Source organism: Onychostoma macrolepis, chromosome 19, assembly GCF_012432095.1.
Source record: "Onychostoma macrolepis isolate SWU-2019 chromosome 19, ASM1243209v1, whole genome shotgun sequence".
Classification (NCBI taxonomy): Eukaryota; Metazoa; Chordata; class Actinopteri; order Cypriniformes; family Cyprinidae; genus Onychostoma; species Onychostoma macrolepis.
The window spans coordinates 27,770,304-27,792,450 of record NC_081173.1 but is presented as its reverse complement, the minus strand read 5'-3'; the positions used below and the strand labels follow the sequence as shown (position 1 = coordinate 27,792,450).

Here is a 22,147-nt window from a genome sequence, read left to right as displayed (position 1 = left end):
TCTTTAATGTAGCCTATCTTTGTTCTATTATTTGTGCTATTGCTTGTAATTTACTTATTTGTTCTTATTTTATTATTGACTATTTACTTGTCTTTAATGTTTGAACTTTGTATTAGTTAGGCTAGTAGTTTTTGCTGTGACTGAAATTTCACTGGTCTATAAATTGTTGATCCTAAGGTTTCATAGGTCAAAAACAATGAAAACAATATTTATACGGACTAGTGAATGTTTTGGCAGGGCCAGTAGGCCTAAATATCTGATCTACTGGCCTGATCAAGGGTGTGTTTCCCAAAATCATCGTTGGCTAACTATGGTCTGATGTTCCATTGAACTATTGGTAACAACAGGACTTGCATCCACAGGCCTAGTTGATTTTGGGAAACGCACCCCAGGCCAGTAGAAAAAAAAACTTCATGTTGAGCCCTGAGTCAATTTTATCTTTTTATTATTAATATTATTTTTAGTCTATTCAACAGTTACTTGTTAATAATAATAACAATTTTCTGATAATCAAACAGTAGCCTACCCAACTGTAGGCTACTGCGGAAAGACAGTAAAATAAAATAAAATAAAAACAAAAAAAGTGGTATATAGCCTAAAATGTGGATTTATTGTTTATTGTTTACACAACAGCTAAAGAAACAACATGATACTGGTATTGTAGTTTGGAGGACCACTACTAGAAAAAACACACATGCTTGTTGAATTTGTGACCAACACCTTTTTTTTTTTTATTCTTTTTTTACATTTTTTGTTTACTTTTGTACAATATGTGGAACAATCTAAGAGATTAGCTAGTAAGGCAACAACATTGATTGATTGGCTTAATCATTATTTAGACTAACTCCATGAGACTTACAGATGTAATAATTAACAACATAGTCCAAGTTGCTAAATGAAATTAGCTCCAGTTGGAAAAAAAAAACAAGCTTTAAAATATATTTAAAAAAAATTACAGTAGGGTAATGTCAAGCGTCTGTATATACGATGTGAAAAATATAGGTTGGAAATGGGATACAAGGGTGGTTAAGGCCGTGATACACTTTATTTTGTTTTCGCTTTCGAAAACAACCCAGTGTATGAAATTCATCTTAGAGACTGATGACGTTGAATCTGTCCAGAATATCTATTGGCTACAGCTTCAAGAGCTATATATGAGCTCTCGCAGGGACATTCGCCAGTTTATAGACAGTCACTGAGGCGTCTAAAACAAGACAAGCTAATTACTGTAGAACGATTTTTTAAAATCAAAAAGTAAACATGCAGTCCGTACTAGCTCTTCTGCTCATCGGGATCCAACTCGTTTATGCTGGTGAGTTGATTGTTTGACGTTATTCTATGGTTGATTATTTGATGTTTTATACAGTGTAAAAATGTTTAATGTTGCTATCGTCACTGATTTAAAATGAATTATTAACAGATTCAAAATGTCATGTGTTTTTGTTTGCTTTTTAAAATTTTTATTATTATTTTTTTTAATAATGTAATTTAGTTTTGATGATTGGGTTAATAATACAGCCCGATGATTAAACATGGCATTTCAGGCGGAAAAACTGACCTGATTTGACTTAAATGTGGATTTGAGTAACGACATACAGTATCAATTGTGAGCATTCGTAGCCTGAAGATTAAATAGCCTAGAATAGGCCAGAATAATTTTAAATGCATCCTTAACCCTTTTTTTAGCCTACGCATGCTCGTTTTGTAATGTGCTGTGCCTATATTTAGAGAGTTAAAGTAATGTAAGCCTATAGTTATAAACTACTGATTACTCACAACTTGTCTAATGAACATGTTTTAGTGCATGCATCCTAGAGAATAATGAGTAAAGTTAGAGGTAATTTCTAATTCTATTGACCATAATTTGTTAATGTAGGCTAGTCCGCTGTAGGCGTGGACATCATTGCCTAAAATGCATCGCACTTTTCTAGTCTTTCAGTTTGCGAGCTCGGATCATAAACTTCTTAAATGAAGGCGGATACTATTGTAGACATGCATATCTTGGTTTTTCTTTTCTTTTTCATGTGTAGTGCAAGAGCTGGTAAGATTTCATTATCACGTAATGTTTTATACATGATTAATGTTCAGGTTTACAAACAATATGTACAGATATTATTATTATTATTATTAAAATTCATATGCATTTGTTTGTCCTTTTAAATAATTTATGTAATTTAAAATAGGCCTATGTAAAATTATTATTATTATTTAATGATAATGGCCTATTTCTAGTATTTTGAGATTCATTTAAATACATATCTAAACATAAATACTAGGGCTGGGACGATACATTGATTCTTTTATTTTTTATTTTTCCTTTATTTAACCAGGTAGTCACATTGAGATATTACTATCTCTTCTTCCAGTGAGACCTGGTCAAGACGGCAGCACATAAAGTTTCAAACAAAAAATGTCACAAAGACAATACCACAAATTACACAATCACAATTCATAAATAGAGTCTGATCATGAAAAGCAATTACAAGTATCCTTTAAAACATTATACAAAAGACATTTAAAAGTGCTCAATGTTGGAAGTGTATCCAGATTAATTACATTTTGCAGTTCATTCCAAGCCCAAGGAGCATAAGCAGAAAAAGCACATTTACCAAATTTTGACAATAACCTTGGAACTGTTAACCGAATACAAGAACCTGATCTAGTACAGCGACTGTTGATATTTAACGTTAACAAATTAGAAATATAAGGTGGTAATTTACCTAAGAGGGCCTTTATGATGAATAAATACATATGTAGCTTTCTCCTTTGATATAAGGATAACCAATCCAAAGATTCATACAGAATACAGTGATGCATCCTTGACTCTGCACCTGTAATAAAACGTAATGCTGCATGATAAACAGAGTCTAGTTTTCTAAGTAAAGAAGTAGCTGCATGCATATATAGATGATCACCATAATCAATTATGGATAAAAATGTACTCTCTACCAATTTCTTACGGGCCTTATAAGGGAAACAGTTTTTGAGACGATAAAAGAAGCCTAGTTTTAGTCTAAGCTTTTTCAGCAACTTATCAATATGAATATCAAAAGCTAATCTTTCAGCCAACCAAATACCTAGATATTTATAGGAGCTGAGTCTTTCTATAAATAAATTCTTCTGGATCGATTCTGAGATTTTCAGAATGCATCGCGATGCGATTCTGAGCTTAGATTTTAACAGCAGATGGCGCTCTAATCTATTTATTATCCGCATATTCAAATGCTCAAGAAGAAGAATGCTGAAGAGCGCTTGTTCGTTCGGCTGAGTCTGTAATTTCACCTCGGCTCAGAATGTTTTTATGACACGAGATTAATGTAAACACAGCCCACTGTGAACACCCTTGTAATTCGCTTCAACCTTTTCGAATTTTATGAATGATTATTTTAGGTTCAAGTGTGTGTAAGGATTTGGAAACAAGCAGAATGCGGCTGTTTCCAAAGCATGTCTCTGGGGCTCATCTAGGTGTCCTGATCTCCGCTTACGTTCAGGGCTGTAGAGGTCGTCTCTAGGTGCTGATCCACCATCTGATCTGGATACGGTCTGTATCGGGTGGCTACGGTGACCTCGGAATAAGAAAGAAACGGACTAATATTAGCGTAGATGCCATTCTTCTTACGATGTAACAAGTACATCGTGTGTTATGGGGAGTGTTCCCGGTTCTGGTTGACCTAATTAATGCAGCCTAACAATCCTTTTTCTGAAATGCTGTGTTACTTTTACACCAGATGTAACGGGACACACACCTTCCAAAAAGTTCACACCTTTTGTCTCGTCAGTCCACAGAGTATTTTGCCAAAAGTCTTGGGGATCATCAAGATGCTTTCTGGCAAAACTGAGACGAGCCTTTATGTTCTTTTTGCTCAGAAGCGATTTTCGTCTTGGAACTCTCCCATGAATGCTGTTTTTGCTCAGTCTCTTTCTTATGGTGGAGTCATGAACACTGACCTTAACTGAGGCAAGTGAGGCCTGCAGTTCTTTAGATGTTGTTCTGGGGTCTTTTGTGACCTCCTGGATGAGTCGTCGCTGCGCTCTTGGGGTAATTTTGGTAGGCCGGCCACTCCTGGGAAGGTTCACACCACTGTTCCAAGTTTTCTTCATTTGTGGATAATGGCTTTCACTGTGGAAATAAAATTGAGTCCCAAAGCTTTAGAAATGATTCAAGATCGGTCTAATTAATTCTTTGGGGCAAGTTGTGGTTTTTGAATGAGAGGCTTAATTACAGCCAATTTGAAGGTTTTTGGGACAAAATATATACAATTATATTATACAATTCTTAATTTCCAATAGAAGAGAATGAGTGGAATTGTTCTTCAGGGGATCTATAGTGTATTATCTGATGCGATACTGTGGCTGACAGCTGCATGGTTACAATTGTATCTCTAATAGTTTTGATCTTGGAAGTAACTACTTTTTATAAAGTCATTACTGCTGTGCTGCTGGGTAAAGTCTGCACCTGATGATGTTATATTTTTTGTTAATTTAGCCACTGTATTAAATAAATACTTGAGGTTGTGTTTGTTTTCTTCTAAAAGAGAACTGAATGTTCAGGAATGAAGAATGAGAAGTTGCTTTTCTGATCTACACAAGTCACTAGATGATGCAGAGCTTGAACAAGCAGTTTTGAGAATTTCAGTAGTGATCTGAGAAATGTAACACAGTGCTGAGAGAAACTGTAGTCTCCTGTAGCCAGACCTTCAGTCTGAGGCTGAGACTGGAGAAACTGTAACTGAGTAACTTATTGAGGTTACAATTCTAATATTACTCCAGAGAATATTTTTGCTGTTGACACTAGAGGGCAGTGCGGGATTTATTAACGATTATTATTAGAAAACTCTTTGAGTTGCATCAGGCAGTTCACAGGAAAATTAAGTTCTTAAGTTTATGCAATAAATGTACATTTTCCATCAGATCTGCAAAGTGTCTCTACCGATTTTCTTTTCTGTCATAGAGGGTGAAAGGAATCTCAATTACTGTTGTCATTATTAAAGCATTGAGTTTTTCTTCTGTTTGTTTCTGTTTTCTTTCAGGAAAACATTCCCTGCAATACTTCTATACAGCAACATCAGGTTTACCAAATTTTCCACAGTTTGTGACAGTTGGGATTGTAGATGGACAGCCTTTCACATACTATGACAGTAACATTCGCAGAGAGACTCCCAGACAAGAGTGGATGGCTAAATCTGAAGGAGAAGAGTACTGGGAGGGGGAAACTCAGAAGACCATTGGGACAGAACAAAGCTTCGTGAACAACATCAATGTTGCCAAAGATCGCTTTAATCAGACTGGAGGTGAGCACTACTGTATGATTCGTATTTTTACACACCCATCAATAATAAACAAACAAACAAACACCTAAATTAGTTGAGTTTTGGTATGTATGTTTAGACAGGTAAACAAATACTGGGAGACTGTAGAATTACTATTCATCTCAATAGTAGTTGCTTGTCTGGGAGTTGAAAGAACCAAGAAAGCAGTCAAGTCAGACAGTTCTAAAACAATAAATGATATAATACATAATGATTTCATTAATCTAGAGGTCATTACTGTTATTTTTCTGTCTTGCTTTCTCAAAAAAGAAAGATAAAAGCTCACAATAGCTTGTGTGCTTCTATATGTTGTCTTGACAAAGTATTCTATTTGAACTGATTAATGTTTTGATTGTATCTTTTATGAATGACCAGACTAATGGTTTTCCCACAGCAGATGATCAAAATTGACAGAAGTCCCATAGACAATTGGCAGAATATTCAAACAGCAAAATCTGTTCAAACTCCAACTAAAACTACAATGGTCAAAACATTCCAGTGTAAAAAGTTGCACACACATCTGTCTTTCTCACTGTCTGTCATACTGTCTTTCTGCTGTAGCTGCTGCAGAACGATCAACTATTAAAACTATATTAAACTCTCAGACGAGGTTTTGTCAAAGCAGCATCAGAGCTGATCTCGATGAACTTGATCTAGTTTTGCTCTGAGATCAATCAGATTCATTTAGTCAATCTAGTTCTTCTTTTGTAAGAAATGAACTGGTTCTGCTTCAGAAACAGAGGAGAAAAAGTGAAATGTGTGAACAGAGATGCTTTAGATGAGATGAAAATATTTGGGGAAAAAAGTATTAATCGTAATTATTGCATAAATATTAATTAGTGCCATGAAATTCTTTCAAAATACAAAATAAAAAATTATTGAACAAAAACTTATTACATTGATTTTACTGAAAATAAAAATGTGTGAGCAGAGATGCTTTAAATGAGATGAAAATATTAGGAAAAATGTATTATTGTCGATGGGGAAAAAAAGTGATCATTATTATTGTGTAAATATTAATTTGTACCATTAAATTCTCTCTCTCTTTCAAAAAAATTAAAATAAAATAAATATATATACGCTGTAATAATTTTGTTCAATAATATATATATATATTATTGAACAAAAATATATTACATTTATTTTGCTCAAAATAAAACAAAGTTAAATTTCAGGTGTTCAACAGATAGTTTGTCTTGACGATCTTCTTGATCTAGTTCTTCTTTTGCAAGAAATAAACTGGTTCTGCTTCAGAAACAGAGGAGAAAAAGTTAGATGTGTGAGAGCAGAGATGCTTTAGATGAGATGAAAATATTATAATTTTTTAATTATTATTTTTGATGGGGAAAAATGTATCATAGTTATTTCATAAATATTCATTAGTACCATGAAATTCTCTCAAAATATAAAAGAAAAATAGCAACATTATTGAAAAAAATATTACTGAACAACAATATATTACATTGATTTTGCAAAGTTAAAACAAAAGTTTAAAAATAAAACAAAGTTACATTTCAGGTGTTCAAACTTTTACAAATAATTCAAATTTAAAACTACTTGATGCATTTTAAACTGCTTTCTCAAGCAACAGAAATCTTAATTTTAGTATCTTTTTAATCTAGTTCTTCTTTTGTAAGAAATTAACTAGTTTTTCTTCAGAAACAGGAGAAAAGTGAAATGTGCCACTAAAGAGTGTATCTCGTGGTAAACGCTGCCTGTTTTAGGGTTAAAACTACTTCAAACTTCACACTTTTTAAACTGTTTCTCAAACAACAGATAGTTTGTCTTGACAATGTTTTTAATCTAGTTCTTCTTTTGTAAGAAATGAACTGGTTCTTAACTACCTTAATTAGGAACTAAACCAGCACCAGACCAGCACAAACCCTCATAAACCAGTCTAAGCTGGTCTTCAGAAGGGTGTTGATTATTTGATGAATGCAGCAGAAAGAGCTGAACACAAACACAACACGGCTGCGACTTAAAATAAAAAACCGTAAAGGAGACAAAAGCCTGTCGGATTCACAACACGTGAATTCATCCTCTTCTCCCTGAACACAAGAAAGTGAGCGACCGGACGACTGAGATAAGAACAGAGTAAACTTTATAGTGACCCACACAGTGTATAATTGACGTGAATAAAACACATCATCAAATTATGATCAATTTTATCAAATGTAAACAAAAGTCTAATTTCGTCAGTCAACTCCACATTAGTCTCTAATGAGGCTCTGTTTCAGTCGCTGCTTCAGAAGAAGCTCTCGTAGACGGCGAGGTCTAAGCTGGTCTATCAGCTGCACTTTCATTGTCTCTAATGAATAATGAACCGTAACGAGACGCTCAGAGTCACAGAGACACACTGAACCCAGTGAAGAGAGACAGAAAGACAGACGCATCAATTCAAATATCATTTCATTTCAAATAAAATAAATAATGAATAATAAATGAATGAATCGAGAAGCCATTACTGTGATTTTCCTGACTTGAGCTGATTAATTTGTTTATTATTTGATCGTTTCTAACTGATCAGACAGTTTTCCCGCCGCAGATGATCAAGACTCACAAGAACCTCATGAACCCTTTTCACAAGACTGTGATGAACGCATTTAACCGTCATCAGCATCATAAATCCTCAAGTTTTTCATATTTGTATTTTAAAAAAAATGTACTTACATTTATAACACTATTCTTTGTATTGTATTATCTTACATCAAATTACAAATAAACTAGTTAACGCTAATGCGAGTGTTTCTAATGCGGCGTCTGTGGGAGGGAAGGTGAATTTGACATCGTTGTCTCTTCTGACTGTCGTTATCAGTCTCTCTCAGTTTTTCCCTTTTATTGAAAGTCATGAAACACTTTCATGGAGTTTTTCTATTGCTGTTTGAGCAAATGGGAGTGCAAAAATATATTTGTGGTACCCTCCCATTCACCGCTCTTCAAGTTAACCCGACTATGATGACTTCCGCTGCTGAGAAACCCGGAAACGTGAAAAGGTCCGAAGACTTTCATTGACGGAATGTTCGGAATCTTGAATCCGTTCAAACTTCAACTGAATCTCAACTGTCAGAAGATTCAAATGTAAACAGACACACATCTGTGTCTCTGCTGCAGAGCGATCAGATATAAACTATATTAAACTCTCAGACGAGTCTCTGTCGAAGCAGCATCAGAGCTGATCTCGATGAACTTGATCTAGTTTTGCTCTGAGATCAATCAGATGCAGTTCTGGTTTGATTTTAATATCACGGTCACTTTAGAGATTCTGCTCTCTGCTGTCGAGAAAACTCTGCTTTATATTTTTCCATCCACTTATTTTTATTATCATTTTGGGATATCGCATTAAAAAACGCTGGATGGAAACGCCAAGATGCGCATAAACTCTAAAAATGAGCATAAAAAACTTATGCGCTCAACTAAGTCGGATACATTTCTTATCCAGTAAGAAAACATGCACATAAACTACGATAGAAACACTTTTACTGAATAAATTCCTTCATGAGCATCAAAAAAGACGCGTGGCTTTGCGATGGGACGCATAACTGGACTCGATCTCGTTCACAGCGTCTGAAATATAGTTTTGTCATTTTAAAATGCTTCAGCAAAGTCTCGTTAAAGTGCTTCGTTATAATTAACTCCCAGAACTGCGTTAATTAACAAACAGCAGACTCAGAAAATAAGAAAAAATGAGCGTGTTTCATCTGCGAGCTCTGAAGCTCGTGATTTATTATAAAAATGATTATATACAGTTCTCCTGCTGCAGCAAATTCATGTTTTCTTTGTGATATTTAGCGCACGTTAATCAGGAAGTGATGATTTTGTTCTCTTCAGCTCACTGCATGGAAACAGTGCTTTATTCGCAAATGTTTTATGCGATAATCCAATTTTGTGCGTAAGTTTAATTCGTAACTTTGGATGGAAACATCTTGATTAGTTTAGACAGTAAAATAATAGATGAGCAGTGACAGAAATCATATTTAAGGCAAAGAGCAAGAGACGAAACTCTAGAGTCCACTAGTTTCTAGCTGTCGCTGTGGCAAATATCAGCTGATTTGTTTAAAAAACCGTGCATTAAAGCTGAAATACAGCCTGAAACGATGACAACAATAACGTACAATCACTAGACTAGTGATCATCAAATCCTTTCAACAGTTTATTTTACAGACTTTATTTTAAAGTCTTCCCTTTTTTTCACAAAACCTTTTGCTCTCTAGAAACCATGTCAGCTTCGGCTGAAAATATTTCAAGTTCAAGTGTTAGCATTATAAACACTGAATTAATATCAGCATTATGAAATTAATTAAATTAATGACAGAAAAATTAGGACAATAATGTTGGACAATAAATATATAACAGGAATATAACAGCTTGACAGTAAACTGTTTTTGCAGTATTGTCTTATATTAGTGTCCGTTAAAGGAAGACTGTAAAAAAACAACAAAAAAAAACGTTTTTATGTAACAAACAAAACAAAAACACATGTACAGCCACTTTATCCAAAATTGTTTAATTGTTTAATGATGACAGACACAGCAATGCATCAAGCTCCAGATCCTCATGTTCGTAGTGTGTTCAGCAGATTAAAACCTACAATATTTCAGACCCAGTGGAGCAATGATAAATAATAATATAGTAAGTAATTGTAAATGTGTAAAGTTGCATAAGCTCATTATAACTATAGTGTCATATCCATATAATCATTATTATGTTTTCTATGGCTAGGACCTGCAGATCCTAAAAGGATGTAAGTTTACTACTAGATTAAAAACTGTTAAAGGCAGCAGGTGCATAAGACAGCGCTACGTCCCGCTTCAAAACACACAATATTTTTACACTTTTGTGAATATTCACCTGTCAGGGTCTTTGAACAAATGATGAAAGGCAAGATTTTTACTTAATGTGCATGTTTCCCAAATAATCTTGTATACTAGAAGTCACTTTTCACTTCATTTTGTTACTTGAGATTTAACACATTTATTTTCTTCAGTGTAGATTGTCTTTGTTTAGAAATCGCCTCTTGGTCTTCTGTACTCTTTGTTTAAGGTTCTAGTTCATTAACTGATTCATTAATGATTCTTTAAGTACTTGGAGAATAATTGATCCTAATGCTTAAAAATATTAAGCATAATCAATACTACTTTTTGTAACATTTCTTTTTAAGTTAAAGTATTATGACAGAATGTTCTTCCTAATGTTCGTCTTTAACAGCCATTCAGTATCTTCACTGATCTGAGTCACACAAACCTAAAATACACACGACGCAGAAACAGTTCATGGTTCTGTTTGATTGGACGTGATGGAAATCACATGACCTCCGCCGCAGCGAATCAGTAAACAGCTGATCACACTGATTGTGCACTGATTGATCGTTTTCATCCAGAGAAGACGTCACAATAGAAATCATGTCTGTTTATTGTTTTTGTATTATTTCACAGCAACCAGTCTTTCTCTCTCATTATAATAAATTCAGATGATAAACTCACATTTCAGTTAAAAATGATTTATTTTGCTGTGCTGCTGTAGATTCAGTGGTTAGGAAACACTGTCAGTATTTCAGTTCAGTGTCTGTCAGCATCAGAGGAAGACGAACCGACTGAACAAACTTCAAATCATTTGATTAATATTTCTTCTTTTGTAAGAAATGAACTGGTTCTGCTTCAGAAACAGAGGAGAAAAAGTGAAATGTGTGAGCAGAGATGCTTTAGATGAGACGAAAATATTAGAATTTATTTATTTATTTATTTATTTTTCAGCGGGGGGAAATTGTATCATAATTATTGCATAAATATTAATTAGAACCATGAAATTCTCTCAAAATACATAATAAAGAAGACAAAATATTATCAAACAAAACTATATTACTTTGGTTTTACTGAAAATAAAACAAAGTTGCATTTCAGGTGTTCAAACTTCAAGCTTTTAAAAGCAATTCAGATTTAAAACGACTTCAAACTTCAAGCTTTTTAAACTGTTTCTCAAGCAACAGATAGTTTGTCTTTTAATATCTTTTTAATCTAGTTCTTCTTTTGTAAGAAATGAACTGGTTCTGCTTCAGAAACAGGAGAAAAGTGAAATGTGTGAACAGAGATTGAAATAGTTGAGCAGCACTATTCATTATTGTTCTTATATGTTTATGTTGTGTTTTGTTGATCTTCTGAGAGCAGCACGTTTTGTTCTCCATTATCTGCTGTAACCCAAAAACACAAAATACAACGCGTGTTTAAAAATGCAGGTAAAAACCTGTGGAAAAATCAATACAGAAAATCCCTTCATATTAACAGAGTAGATTGTGTCCTATTTTACAGACTTTTCTTAAAGTGTATCACTAACTAACTACAAACACACGGCTTAAACTATAACTGCTCAGAAAGTGTAGTTTTACTTGTTTACTAGCTAATAAAAAAATAATAATAATTGTAATCATTCAAAAAAAAATTTCACAAATATAATGTATTTAAAAACAGTTATTTACATTTTAATATTATATTATGGCTTTATATTATGTTACGAACAAAACTAAATGAACATATAAAATGTATGTTTTTGCTGAGAGTTTGCTGCAGCGACACAATTTAGTTTCTTAAACCCGAGACTTTCTCTCAGAGCTCGTGAAAAACACACAAATACTCGACTAAACATTCGTCCAAGTTAACATCCAGAATAACAGGCTTTAAACACGACTGCGTTTAAATAAGACGAAGTAATGCTAAACCAAAGCACCACACGTGACAAACATCGGGTGTTTTTTATTAGCGTTATAAAACATTAACCGTGAAAACAAAGCCACAGCGAGCGGCGCCTCAGTTTTTAACCGCACCGCAGGATTCACACGCGCCACACGATCAACTAAACACACAGTTTAACTGCTAACAAACTGCTGAAGTAAATAAGCCAAAGCACAATATGACAAACTTTAACTTAGTAAATAAATAAACACGTAGGACTCAGATAACAGGTGCGTCGCCTGAGCCGCCAGATTCACGTTCGCTGTAAACGAACACTTTTGCACATTTATCGCAACTTACGAAGTTTAACATGTTTTCAGTGGCGTTTGAGAATTGTTTCCAGACGTCTTGCCTTGCTTTGCTTTCGTCGAGTAAACAGCCGCTTTAATGTTCTTCTCAACCTCGTGTGTCGACTCCGTTTCTATTACACGCCGAATCCCACGAGTCTCCCGCCAAACTTTCTGAGCGAAGCAAAGCTAAACCCGCCGGCTCCGTCAGATCTGCGCGGGTCCCGCGAGAGCCCTTCACACCACACCGTCCTGCTCGCTCCAGCATATACACCAGCTGTTAGCAGACACACGAAGCTTACTAACAACATCACACAGCGCACACTGGAAAGTATTCAACCCCTACAAGCACAGACTGGGACAGCCTTCGTTCCTCCTCCAATAACATCAGCGAGCAGATAGAGACGGTTTCATCGTATATATATATATATATATCTCCTTCTGTGTCGATAACATCGCTCCTTCAGAAACAGTCTCCATCTTCTCTAACAACAATCCTCGGATCACAAAGAGCTTAAGGAGATCCTGAAAAGGAAGAAGAGGATTTTCTTCACCGGCTCTGAATCAGAGATAAAGCAGTGATTCCCATCCCTGAGAAAAATAAGAGCAAAGCACTGAATGACCTGCGAGCCGTGGCTCTACGGAGAGGATCCTAAAACATCTCATCATCAGAGCGCCGGACTCCCTGATAGATCCTCTTCAGGTCACGTGTCGTGCTGGAAGAGGTGCTGACGACGCTAAAACAGTTATTATAGATGTGTTCACAAACACCTGCAGCTCCTCGACGCTTCAGTCGGACTTCTGTTTGCTGACGTCTCTTCAGCGTTCGATGCCTTGCAGCCTCTCGTTGTGTTTCTAAACTCTGTCTCGCTTTCATCCGGACGAGCGGCTGATTCTGTGCTCGCTGGACTTCTTGAGCAACGGGTCTCAGAGAGTTCTGGTCAATCTCTCCGACACAGAGGAGACTCTCAGGAGGCGTCGGCCGCCGCAGTATCTTCTGAGGAGACTTCGCTGCTTTGGAGACGTTCTGTTGTGCTTTTATTACGCTTTCATTGAGAGTCTCGTCTCGTTCTGCAGAACTTGTTGGTTTCAGTGTATTGGTCTCAGAACAGAAGCGGCTGCAGGGTGCGTCACAGTGTGCTCTGAGATGATTGGTTCGTGTGTTAGATCTCTTACACACACACACACACACACACACACACACACTCAGGTCAGCGAGCAGGATTATTAAAGACCCGTCACATGTTCTTCACTCAGCTTTGAGTGGCTCTCCTCTGGAGGACGGCTTCGAGGAGGGACACCTTTGGTCCTGAAGCCGTTCTGCTTTTAAGTTTCTAAACTTAGTATTAATTCTATTCTGTACAGACTCTCCTTATTTGTTTATTATGCACTTTTAGGACTCCTTCTTAGAACCAAATTATCTTTGCTGTTATTGTTATTGTTTATCATTATCAGTGCAATAATATTGTAATGTTGTAAACACATAGTTCCTGGAAATCTACAATTCTTGTTTATACTGTTTAAATTCTTCAGTTTTGAATTTTAAAAAAATATTTACTTGTTTATTTGCGCATTGTGTATTTATCTGAAAAAGTGTTGATTTTCTTGAAGTGCTGCTCGGTGTGACTTTGAATTGCTCCTCGGGGACAAATGAAGTTTTTGAAATTGAAATTGAAAGAGATGCTTTAGATGAGATGAAAATATTAGAAAAAAAAGTTATTATTTTCGATGGGAAAAAAGTGATCGTGATTATTGCATAAATATTAATTAGAAACATGAAATTATCTTAAAATACAAAATAGAGAAGAAAAATATTATTGAACTAAAATATATTACATTGATTTTACTGAAAATAAAAATGTGTGAGCAGAGATGCTTTAGATGAGATGAAAATATTAGAAAAAAGAGTTATTATTTTCGGTGGTAAAAAGTGATAATAATTATTGCATAAATATTAATTAGTACCATGAAATTCTCTCAAAATAAAAAAGACAAAATATTATTGAACAAAAATATATTATAATAGTTTTACTGAAAATAAAACAAAGTTGCATTTCATGTGTTCAAACTTCAAGTTTTTAAAAGCAATTCAAATGTAAAACTACTTAAGATTTCACGCTTTTTAAACTGCTTTCTCAAGCAACATAAAGTTTGTCTTTTAATATCTTTTTAATCTAGTTCTTCTTTTGTAAGAAATCAGAGACCTTAATTAAAATATAATTTCATCTAAAATAAAAAAACCGTAAAGGAGACAAAAGCCTGTCGGATTCACAACACGTAAATACATCCTCTTCTCCCTGAACACAAGAAAGTGAACGACTGAGATAAGACCAGAGTAAACTTTATAGTGACCTACGCAATGTATGATTAACGTGAATAAAACACGTCATCAAACTATGATCATTTTTATTGAATGTAAACAAAAGTCTGATTTCGTCAGCCAATGTGACTTTCCCTCACTGCTGTGAAAGAGAAATGAGTAAACTCCACATTAATCTCTAATGAGGGTCTGTTTCAATCGCTGCTTAGAAGAAGCTCCCGTAGACAGCGAGGAAGTGCACTAGATAGAGTCCAGTGAGCACTTCAGCTGGAAACCCTTATATGTGTGTTTGAATGCTGCTTTCTTAAACGATCCCACCAGACTTATTAACTACCTTAACCAGCTCCAGACCAGCTCCAGACCAGCACTAGACCACATAGACAAGCAGGAGCTATAAATACAGGTCTAAGCTGGTGTTTCAGCTGGACTTTGATTGTTTCTAATGAATAATGACCTGTACGAGACGCTCAGAGTCACAGAGACACACTGAACCCAGTGAAGAGAGACAGAAAGACAGACGGATCAATTCAAATAGAATTGAATTTCAAATAAAATAAATAATTAATAATAAATTAATGAGTCAAGAAGCCATTACTGTGATTTTCCTGACTTAAGCTGATTAATTTGTTTATTATTTTATCTTTTCTAACTGACAGTTTTTCCGCCGCAGACGATCAAGACTCACAAGAACCTCATAGACTTTCATTAACGGAACGTTCGGAATCTTGAATCCGTTCAAACTTCAACTGAATCTCAACTGTCAAAAGATTCAAATGTAAACAGACACACATCTGTGTCTCTGCTGCAGAGCGATCAGATATAAACTATATTAAACTCTCGAAGCAGCATCAGAGCTGAACTTGATCTAGTTTTGCTCTGAGATCAATCAAATGCAGTTCTGGTTTGATTTTAATATCATGGTCACTTTAGAGATTCTGCTCTCTGCTGTCGAGAAAACTCTGCTTTAATGTTTCTATCCACCTATTTTTATGCACATTTTGGGATATTGCATAAAATAATGGATGGAAACGGCAAGATGCACATAAACTCTAAAAATGCTAAAAAACTAAGTCGGATAAATTTCATATCCAGTAAGAAAACATGCGCATGGAACTACGATGGAAACACTTTTACCGAGTACATTCCTTCATGCGCATCAAAAAAGACGCGTGGCTTTGCGACGAGACACATAACTCGATCTCGTTCACAGCTTCTGAAATGATAGTTTTGTCATTTTAAAATGCTTGAGCACAGTCTTGTCAAAGTGCTTCGTTATAATTAATTCCCAGAACTGCGTCACAAACAGCAGACTCAGAAAATAAGAAAACATGACTGCGTTTTGTCTGCACTCTGAAGCTCGTAGTTTATTGTTTACAAACATTATTATATACAGTGCCTTCTCCTGCTGCAGAAAATTAAATTTGATAATTAAAATTAATTAAAAGGATTTTGTTCTCTTCAGCTCGCTGGATGGAAACGGTGCTTTATTCGCTAAAGTTTTATGCGATATTCCAGTTTTGCGCATAAGTTTAATTCCTGACTTTGGATGGAAACATCTTGATCAGTTTAGACAGTAAAATATTAGATGAGTAGTGACAGGAATCATGAGGAATTTAAGATTTCAGTTCATTAACTGACTGCATTAATGATGACTTGAAGTGTAATTGATCCTAAATATTAAGCATTTTCAATACCACTTTTGGCAACGTTTATTTTTAAATGAAAGTACCATTTATTATGACAGAATGTTCTTTCTAATGTTCGTCTTTAAACAAGAATTCAGTATCTTCACTGATTTGAGTCGCACAAACCTAAAATACACACAACACAGAAACAGATCATGGTTCAGTTTGATTGGACGTGATTAAAATCACATGACCTCCGCCGCAGCGAATCGATTGACAGCGGCTCCTAACGATTCATTCAGTGAGTGATTGACTCAGATCGATTCATAAGAGTTGTTGATTCATGAGTCAGATCACACTGATTGTGCACTGATTGTTCATCCAGAGAGGACATCACAATAGAAATCATGTCTGTTTATTGTCTCTGTATTATTTCACAGCAGCCAGTCTTGCTCATCATAATAAATTCAGATGATAAACTCACATCTCTGTTAAAAATAATTTATTTTGCTGTGCTGCTGTATTCAGTAGTTAGGAAACACTGTCAGTATTTCAGTTCAGTGTCTGTCAGCATCAGCGGAAGATGAACCGACTAAACCAAACATCAAATCATTTGATTAATATTTATTTTTTGTAAGAGATGAACTGGTTCTGCTTCAGAAACAGAGGAGAAAAAGTGAAATGTGTGAGCATAGATTTTTTAGATGAGATGAAAATATTAGGAAAAATGCATTATTTTCAGTGAAATAATACATTTTCAGTGTTTTCAGTGATCATAATTATTGCATAAATATTAACTAGTACCATGAAATTCTCTCAAAATACAAAATATAAAAGAAAAAAATATTATCAAATAAAAATTTGTTACATTGATTTCACTGAAAATAAAAAAGTTACATTTCAGGTGTTCAAACTTCAAGCTTTTAAAAGCGATTCAAATTTAAAACTTCACACTTTTTAAACTGCTTTCCAAAGCAACATAAAATTTGTCTTGACAATCTTTTTAATCTAGTTCTTTTGTAAGAAATGAACTGATTCTGCTTTAGAAACAGAGGAGAAAAAGTGAAATGTTTGTGCAGAGATGCTTTAGATGGTTTAATTCTCTCCTCTACGCTGCTGATCAGAGTTAACACTGTTTGTTAATACCATTATCATTGTGTTGGAATGTGCTGCCGTAAAGGTATTGGACATTAGATATGTTCATTTTTTAGTGCGACCATGGCATACAAACATCTCTCATGCACATTTAAGGAAATTTGTATATACAAAGTATAACATCTGCACTGTAACCATGCTCTCTCACATATTTCTTCTGCCCATATTTCTAATCAGCAGCAGCACTGAACACTGTTTGTCAAAAGCCTAAAGAACAGCTTGTGTTGATTCTGACTTTCACCTTTTACTGAATAACCTTCAGCTGTCAGATATTTTCAGTATATATGCTCAGACAAAGGTTTTGTGTTTATAAGTAATCATATTCATTTATTCACTTCTTCTGAATGCTAATGTATTTTAGTATAAAACCAGTTCCATTAGCTAATCATAGTTGCTTTCATCTTTATGGGGATGTTTGGTTTTGTGTAGAAAAAGAAGACTGGAAGATGTTCTGCTTAATCAACAAGTCTTTAAGATTGTATTAGAGAAAATGAAGAATGGTGAGTGTGATATAATAATCTGTGTTGATTTTCTCCTCTCAGGTGTTCACACGTTCCAGTTCATGTACGGCTGTGAGCTGGATGGTGATGGCACCAAACGAGGATACTGGCAGATTGGTTATGATGGAGAGGACTTCATCAGTCTGGATAAGAGCACCCGCACCTTCACTGCTGCTAATCCTCAAGCTATGACTACCAAGGTTAAATGGGATTCCACTGGAGCATTAGCAAATTCTCAATCTAATTACCTGGAGAACATATGCATTGAGTGGCTGCAGAAGTATGTGGGTTATGGCAAGAGCACTCTGGAGAGAAAAGGTAGGAATATCAGTTGTTTTGATAATCACTGCATAGTGAGCATTCATCATAGCAGCCTTTATCTTTTCACCAGGAAACAGAACAGTTGTATACAACAAAAAGTTTGGGAATATGTGACTATATCTCCTTTACACTCTGTCTTTATACTCTGTCTGCATTCACTTGCTTAAAAATTAAAACATGATGTAAATGCCTACAAGATGTTAGAAGGTTGTTCGAATCACATTTTGATATTTATGATATAATCATGCATAATGCTAAATGCTGTTGTATATTAACATGTATATCTGGTATTTATGAGGGATTTTTATCATACAGCAACACTACACAAACTGAATTTTCACATTAACACGAGGCCCAGAGAGTGTGAAGCACTATTAGAATAATCCAGGAGACAAATATGTTTACAGTACATGCACCAATTTTCATCAATCTGGATGGATCCAATCGATTTCAGATCCTGAAAGCTCTGTTTATATAAACCTTAAACTTCACAATCCAATTCACATTTGTTTAAATGTGCATTCATGTATTCAGCACATGCACAGTGCATCAGCTGCCTCTTTCAGAACTGGAGAAAGAACTGCTATAATCTCACTGGAGCTACCATGATTACAGTTGTCGTTTTTGCCTTGACAAATATGACAGAAGAGCTCTTTTTTTTTTCCAGAAATAATTATTAAATATTCAGTCTCCTTCACTGGCCAGTTCATAAGATGTAAAACACATGTAAATAGATCTATAAAAGGACAGGTGCTTCATAGCACGGTTTATTTGAATATGAGAAGATGCTGCATTTTTTTTCTAATGATCAGATTATTTTACGCCACCTTTTTTAATCTGATTGAAATTTCATTTAGATCAAGCTCAGTTGGATTGAATGGTGTTTACATGAAAGCTTTTCACTCTTATTGAGCCATCAGTCTGATTAATAACAGATTATTTGGACTACAAAAACAGATAATGAGAAGAAATATATAGAACCTTATAGATTTGCTTTATTTTATTTTAATATTGCAGACTATATCTAATTTTCTCTCTGTTTATCTTAATTTCTCTCTCTCTCTTCAGTCTCTCCTCAGGTGTCTCTGCTGCAGAAGTCTCCCTCGTCTTCAGTCTCGTGTCATGCTACAGGTTTTTACCCCAGTGGAGTAACTATCTCCTGGCAAAGGGAGGGGCAAGAACATGATGAGGATGTGGATCTGGGTGAACTTATTATCAATGAGGACGGCACCTTTCAGAGAGTGAGCACCCTCAATGTTAAACCTGAAGAGTGGAAGAAGAATGAGTACAAATGTGTGGTGGAGCATCAGGGCAAAACCATTAGAGAGATTCTGACAGAGGACAAGATCAAAACTAACCACGGTGAGAGCGATTGACTTGACGAGTAGACCATCAAACTCAAAATGTTAAAGGAAATAATTTGCTATTGCCAGTATCTGATTAGACTGCTCTAATATTCTGCAGATGTCACACTCATAGATGTTGTTGTTGTCATCTACTGAAATTTGAAACCTGTACCAGTTTCTAAGATTGTCAGCCTCTTAAATAACCTGATGTTTTCACCTGATCTGATTCTTCAGCTTCTGTCCCCATCGGGATCATTGTTGGTGTTGTTGCTGTTGTCCTCCTGCTGGTGATCATTGCTGTTGCTGGGTTTATGGTGTATCAGAAAAAGAAAGGTGAGAGACTCAGATATTATTATCATCACTATTGACTACATTGCATGTTTTACACATTCGTGTGCTAATATTTAATCTCTCTGGATTTATGTTTTTCAGGCTTCAAACCTGTTGGTAAGTTTTTCTTAATCTCTGTTTGATATTTATTAATAACAGATGGGCTCTGCCATTCTTGATGTGGTTAATAGTAATATGTTTATATTTCTAAAATTTTGTTCATGTAAAGTCAAAGAGTAAGTCAATATAGTTCTATAATATGTTTCTTTAAATAGATCTAATAAATAAGAAATTGTGCAACTGATGTAGCTATACTGTCATGATGATTGTAATTTGTTTTCTGTTCTAGCGTCTGATGATGGCTCTAACAGCTCAACTCATTCTAATCAAAACCATAAAGATGTAAGTGCATTATTATTATTATTATTATTATTATTATTATTATTATTCATTAGTGCAACTGTTTCAGTCATGTGAATTCAATGAAATGTAATTTCTGGCATTTTAGGAGACCAGATGAGCGTCGAGAGATGAAGTTAAAAAAGATGCCTATTCTGCTGTCCATCTTGCTTACAACACACACACACACACACACACACACACACACACTTTCTCTCTCTCTCACACACACACAGGATCATATATTTCAGTGATGGGATTGATCTATATTATGGTTCTACATTAATTACATCTGCAAAGTAAAGTTTTTGTTTCATCACATTTTATGTTCATTTTTGGTTTTCATTAATTGTAGGAACTTGTTCATTTTAAGATGGCATGTTGATCTCAGATTTTAATTGTAAAATGTATATATTTCTCTTTGGTGACAAAAGTAACCAAGAATACGAATAATTGATTTGCAAGTTTGATTCATTTGTAGGATTTGTGATATTACTGATTGTGAAAAAAAAAAGAGAAACTTGTGAAAATAAACACTAGAAAGTGTTTATAGTCAGTTTAAGCTCTTGAGTAAGACCAGTCTATATCTCAGTCTAAGAAAATCACTCTCTGTAAGTGTGTGATGTTTCTAGAGAGACTATTTATGTGGGAGATGGAATATGAAATAAATCAGGGGAATGCTATCAAATTCTTTATCTACTGCAAAACTTAAAATAACTTTAATTTTGGATGAATTTTGGAATTGAGCTACTCCATCAATAAAATTAAACAATATGTAGGCTTCATATTTTTTTTCTTCTATGGGATTATTGGAAGTTTTCTGTTCCTTTTTGTTTTACATTATTTAGATAAGTTTTACTACAGAATAATATTGATTCTTGTGATGTATATTGTACTGTTATACCTTTACATGAACATCTGCACAGTACAGTAAACTATAAATATTTTCCTTTATTTGAGGTTACTAAATCTAAATTAAGTTACATGAATATTTTTTTGTATATTGGTTGCCTTCAAAACATTGTAATCTTATTTTGATTCTTTAAAAATAAATAAACCTCACAAAAAAGGCCAAGTAGTGAATGTCTGACTTTCAGGATACTTACTCCCTCACAAAACAGCAGTATCCATATTTTATCAGAATCTATTAATTAAATTTTGCTATATGAATGAATATGAAATATTAATCAGAATCAAAATGACTGTATTCACCACTTCAGCCATGCAGCAGAATTTATAGATTTTTTGCTGGTGAAATGTAGTGATATATTCACAATGAACACAAGAAGGAATGGAGGAAAGGAGTGTTGAACTGCTTAGATATGACACCAGAAATAATATTTAGTACTTTAAAGAGCTCTTAAGGGTCACTCTTTGGTTAGATATATTCCAAAGAAAATGATAGCTAGACTGTGGTGGATCCATCTTAACTAATTCTACGTGATACAGCCTTTTAAAAGTATATAAAATAAATAAAAGTATATATATATATATTTTTTTTTACTTGAAAATCGGAACCCATTAGCTGTTTGCTGCTAGATTAATAACACTCTAAAAAAATGCTGGGTTTAGACCCAGCGGTTGGGTTACTGCCCAGAAGGTTGGGTTAAACATTTTACCCAGCAAGTAAATATATAGTAATTAATGTCAATTTATTTAGCTGTAATCTAACTGTGACTTGCCATTGTCAAATTCTTAGTACTTTTATTAAAACCACTAATTCATTGATGAATTTCCCAAACATTCATGCTCACAAAGATGGGAAGTTTCCATCATTTGTTTGATACACAGCCTGTTGCACTCAATTCTACTTAGCAACTAAAGGCCTTCAGT

At 34.7% G+C, this 22,147-nt stretch overlaps 1 protein-coding gene across 1 annotated transcript; it reads left to right on the top strand.

Annotated features, from left to right (window-relative positions):
• The first annotated feature begins 1,173 nt into the window (after positions 1-1,173).
• LOC131525222 (H-2 class I histocompatibility antigen, Q9 alpha chain-like) lies at positions 1,174-21,088 on the top strand. Its single transcript, XM_058752599.1, has 8 exons — positions 1,174-1,312; positions 5,031-5,291; positions 17,961-18,236; positions 19,308-19,601; positions 19,820-19,918; positions 20,018-20,032; positions 20,265-20,317; positions 20,424-21,088. The coding sequence occupies exons 1-8, from the start codon at positions 1,261-1,263 to the stop codon at positions 20,433-20,435; spliced, it is 1,062 nt and encodes a 353-aa protein (XP_058608582.1). The 5' UTR covers positions 1,174-1,260; the 3' UTR covers positions 20,436-21,088.
• Positions 21,089-22,147: the final 1,059 nt, after the last annotated feature.

Coding starts and splice junctions, on each gene's coding strand:
- LOC131525222 (XM_058752599.1), top strand. CDS start 1,261: ATGCAGTCCGTACTAGCTCTTCTGCTCATCGGGATCCAACTCGTTTAT. Junction 1,313..5,030: donor GATCCAACTCGTTTATGCTG/GTGAGTTGATTG, acceptor GTTTTCTTTCAG/GAAAACATTCCCTGCAATAC. Junction 19,602..19,819: donor CAAGATCAAAACTAACCACG/GTGAGAGCGATT, acceptor CTGATTCTTCAG/CTTCTGTCCCCATCGGGATC.